Source organism: Octodon degus, unplaced genomic scaffold (genome assembly GCF_000260255.1).
Source record: "Octodon degus isolate 3935 unplaced genomic scaffold, OctDeg1.0 scaffold00058, whole genome shotgun sequence".
Classification (NCBI taxonomy): Eukaryota; Metazoa; Chordata; class Mammalia; order Rodentia; family Octodontidae; genus Octodon; species Octodon degus.
In genome coordinates this window covers 2,512,657-2,517,438 of record NW_004524634.1, presented here as the reverse complement: position 1 = coordinate 2,517,438, position 4,782 = coordinate 2,512,657, and the positions used below count along the sequence as shown (strand labels likewise).

At 37.1% G+C, this 4,782-nt stretch overlaps 1 protein-coding gene across 1 annotated transcript in view; it reads right to left on the bottom strand.

The window, feature by feature from the left end:
- Znf638 (zinc finger protein 638) overlaps positions 1-4,782 on the bottom strand; it is a 189,318-nt gene that overhangs the window by 47,225 nt on the left and 137,311 nt on the right. Inside the window, exon 11 of the mRNA XM_023718402.1 lies at positions 2,015-2,065. Within this exon, the coding sequence (XP_023574170.1) occupies positions 2,015-2,065 (51 nt within the window). The remainder of the gene's footprint in view (positions 1-2,014; positions 2,066-4,782) is intronic.

The following is a 4,782-nucleotide window of genomic DNA, read 5'->3' as shown; positions in this document are numbered from 1 at the left end:
GCAATACAAAGGCCAGCCAGGACTACAAAATTAGTTCAAGGACAGTCTGAACTGCATAAAAAAACCTTGTCTCAAAAAGACAAAGAGAAGGGGCCGGGGAGATGGCTCAGTGGCATAAGTCCTTCCCTGGCAAGTACAAGGGCCTGAGTTCAATTCGTTCCTAAAAAAAAAAAAAAAAAGACAAACACAGCCAAGCACCCCCCCCCGAAATTATGAGGAAAACATCCACAGTCAGAAATCGCTCGATCTAAATTCCAAGTAACTTTGTGAAATAACAGTTCTGTGGACACTTTCTCATACATAAAAGTGGTTTGCCACAATTATCTAAAAGAAACAGGAGTATATTTTTGAAAATTAAATCACATACATATGAACACTTGTACACAGATGAAAATCCTGATAATCACAGGCCAGCAGAAAGAAAATACAAATCTACCCTTTATCTGCAAAGACAGACTATAATCTGTGTTCAGAAAGAGCAGTTCTGCTTTTAAGTTTTCAATTGTGTATCATTTTGAGTATCGTGCTGCAATCCCCAGGTGTCCTGTTTCATCCTGCCTGGGATGTTAAAGATCCTTTGTCCAGTATGTCCACAGCAACTTAACAGGAAGAGGACAGAGTGATAAGCAGTACAAAGCCTCTCACGAGGTGCCATGCAAACAATGGAATAAAGGAACATAAGAAAGACAAGGAGGGAAGTAGATTCCTTGGACCCAGGAAGGATCAATCTAATGAAAAAGTAAAAGACCTATACATTGAAAACTATAGCCCTAAGGGCTGGGGAGATGGCTCAGTGGAATAAGCACTTCCCTGGCAAGCGCAAGGGCCTGAGTTCAATCCCCAGTTCCACAAAAAAAAAGAAAACTATAGCCCTGGAAAAGGAGATTTAAGAAGATAGTCCTTGGTCTTGGGCAGGAAAAACCAATAAGTGAAAATGGAATATTTCCAAAATTGTTATACAGATTTAATGCAATCCTGATCAAAATTCCAACAGCCATTTCTTACGGAATTAGAGAAAACAATCCTAAAATTCATTTGGAACCAGATGAGAACTAGAATAGTAAGGAGCCACACTTTTGGTAGTGTGCAGACTGGTGCAACCACTGTTGAAATCAGTGCGGAAATTCTTAACAAAACAAAACAAAACAAAACAAAACAAAACAACAAGACTAAAGGTTCCATTTGACTCAGTCATTTCTCTTCTTAGGGTCTTCCCACAGTGATACATTCACATCTATGGTTTGTAATAGCCCATTCTTGGAAACAACCCAATTGCTCATCAGCTGGTGAATGGATAAAGATATGCATGTTTTTGTGCAATAGAGAGGTAGTATGCCATAAAGAACAACACACTTATGACATTTCTAGGAAAATGGATGCACCTTGAGACCATATTCTTAAGTGAAATAAATCAGGCACATGTGTAAATACCACACTGTTGCTCTGGTGTGAGAAGCCAAAAATGTAAGTAAAAACCATAATGTATAATAGGAATTGTGAAATAAGAAAATGTTCAAATGGGGAGGGGAATAAGTGGGAGGGAAGGGATAAAGGAAAGAAAAAAAAAAAAAGGAAAACATGGGAACAAAACTTATGTAAACAGGGAGAGGTGAGAGAGAGGGTAGGGGAAAAAGTTAAATCATGTACTGATATAAATTCTTTATAATGAATGTGGTTTTTTTTGTTTGTTTGTTTGCTTGTTTTTGTGGAACCAGGGATTGAACTCAGGCCCTTACGCTTGCCAGGGAAGCGCTTATTCCACTGAGCCATCTCCCCAGCCCCAATGAATGTGACTGTTATGCATATCTAAAATGTACCTACAGAATCTGATTGAAAAAGTAAGAGTTAATGAATATGTCTAGAATTCTAATGAAAAAACAAACATGTAGGATTGGCCACATTGTTCAGTGTGGTAAAGCACATTGTTCAGTATGGTAAAGCACTTTTCTAGCATGTAAGAGACCCCTTAAGTTCAAGTTCCAAAACCAAAAAAAAAAAAAACCACAAACCATACCTGCAGATTTGTTTACTTTGGCTGTGGATGTCTTGGCTTGTCCAGTTTTGGCTAAAACAGTAAGAAAAGTATTTTAGTCACACATTACAAATAGTATTCAGATTTTGGTAAAAGCTAACCTGACAATATTATTGATACAATACTTTCCAAGGAACTATTACTGTGGAAATTCTTAACACATGGACTTGCTATGTCAAAACACACACATTTAATATTTAAAAATAGTAAACTGTCCTTCAGAGAGCTCGTGCCAATATTTCTTTTAATAGTATATGAGTGGAGGGGCTGGTGAGATGGCTCAGTGGTCTAAGGCACCTACTTGGAACAAGCTTAGCAAAGCACAGGGACCACGGTTCAATCCCCCAGCCCCATATGCCAGCCAGCCCCGCGCCTGATGGGTTGTGCTGCCCCCCTATAAATAAATAAACTTAAAAAAAAATAGTATGAGTGGAGTTTATCCATTTCCACATAAACACATTATGTTATGCTATAAGCCTAACTTTAAATCAGGTATTAATCTTTCCAAAGTGAAGTGGACATTGTTATGATCTGATTTGTTTCTTTAGTTATGATGAAAGCTGCACCAATTCTTTTTTATTTTTTTAAGACTGGGTCTTGCTGTTTAAGGTCAGGCTGGCCTTAAACTCATGCAAATCAGGTTGGCCTCTAACTCATGGTGATCCTCCTTCCTCAGTCTCCCGAATGCTAGGATTATCGGCATGCATCACCACCCAGCCAATTCTCATATTTTTAAGTTATCTCTGTATTTCTCTGTAATCTGTTCATTGATACTATGGGAAGTTCTCTTCTGGGTTATTGACATTTTTCTTATTTATTACATCTCTTTCACATATTAACAAACTAAAGGCCAGCCAAATAGCTCAGTGGATTAAGCGCTTACAAGCAGAGGCACACTGAGATGGCAACTGAGACTGGGCGTGGTGGTGTGCACCTGTAATCCCAGCCCTTGAGAGGCTATAAATAGGTGGATCACTACGAGTCCTATCTAGTAGTGAGACCCTGAACATCCTGTAGACCCTTCCCTAAAATGCAAAAAACAAAAACTGATCTATATCACATGGGAATGATATTTAAGATTAACTGCAAACAGTTACGCAAAATTATTTTTAGGTAATCAAATTTCTTCTTCTTTGAAGAGGAATTCTTAAAAAATAAATAAATAAAAATAAATAAAAAAATAAAGGAATTCTTCACACTGAAATTTTTAAAAAGCCCTATTTTGTTCATATTTCAAAAATACCTTTATCATATTAAGGACTATGATCGCTGATCCTCTTCTCTTTTACATACAGATTTCAATGTCATAAAGAAATTGCTATTGAATAACACAAACCTATTCCTGGCCACTGACAACACAGAACACGCTCTGACTTTTGTGCATCCATGGACTCCATGGCTGGGGTACAAAATGGTTCCTCAACTCTGTTTTATTTACCCTCATTACTGACAGACCACATGATGACCAGTATGTTTTCCAAACCTGCCCAGGCAGCCTAAAAAAACTGCTTTAGTGTCTCTTGGAATGAATAACACAAATGTCTGAAATTGGTTAGTGTTTCAGTAACCCTCATTCAAGAACCCAGGCTGTTGTAACAATAAACATTCTGTTTAAAAAAACAAAAAACACCAAACCTTTACCAGCAAATGTACTAATTTTTTTTTTTGGGGGGGGGGTAGAACTGGGGATTGAACTCAGGCCCTTGCACTTGCCAGGCAAGCACTTATTCTACTGAGCCATCTCCCCAGCCCTGAGTGTACTAATTTTTGATCCATCCATCCATAACTTATTTTGTTAAATATTTTACCAAAGTAAAACTGATTAGTCAAGAGAATGGATAACAATTTTCCAGCCCCAAATGTAAATTAACATTATGGTGTTATTTTTTTCTTTTTGGTGGAACCAGGGATGGAATTCAGGTCCTTACGCCAAGCATTTATTCTACTGAGCTATCTCCCCGGCCCTATAACCTATGCAGAACAACTACCTCCTTCCCTCCCTGTAACTCTTCAGAATCACTATTCTATTCTCTATCTCTATAACTTTACTTCAACAATGTTGTATAAATACAACATAACTTTTTAGATATTTTTTCCACTCAGTATAATTCATCTGTAATACATCTTAGTTGGTGCACGTTCCTCTCCTCTGCACCCCTTTGTCTGAGTAATACTTTAGGCCAGTAGTGGCGAATCTATAACACGCATGTCATAGTGGGCTATTTTTTATCACTGAAAATTCTTGGACATTTACCATTACTGTCCTAGTCTATAAATATACCACAGTTTACAATTTATCACCTGAAGGCCAATTTGTTATTTCAGTAAGAGTTGTAACATGTTTTGACTATTATGAACAAAGTAGCTATAAATATTTGCATACAATTTCTGTGTAAACAAAGTCATTTGTCTGGACTAAATGCTGGAGAGTACAACTGTTATGCTACATGGGAGGAACATGATCAGTTCCATTAAGAAACTGCCATACTCTTCCAGAATGACTATAAAATTTTACATTTTTACAATTCAGTTTTCTTTCTTTTTTTTTTTTTAAAGGAATATAAAACTATTTATTGACCACTGCTCACCATTATTTACAATAAAGTAAACAATATACATTAGGATAACATTCTGACTACTACAAAGTTGTTTTCCTGGCTTCTGCTGAAAACAGTAACTCGAATACTGAAGATTGAACCTACATGTAAGGAACAAGTTGGGATCAAGAAACAACATGCAGGTCAATAGTT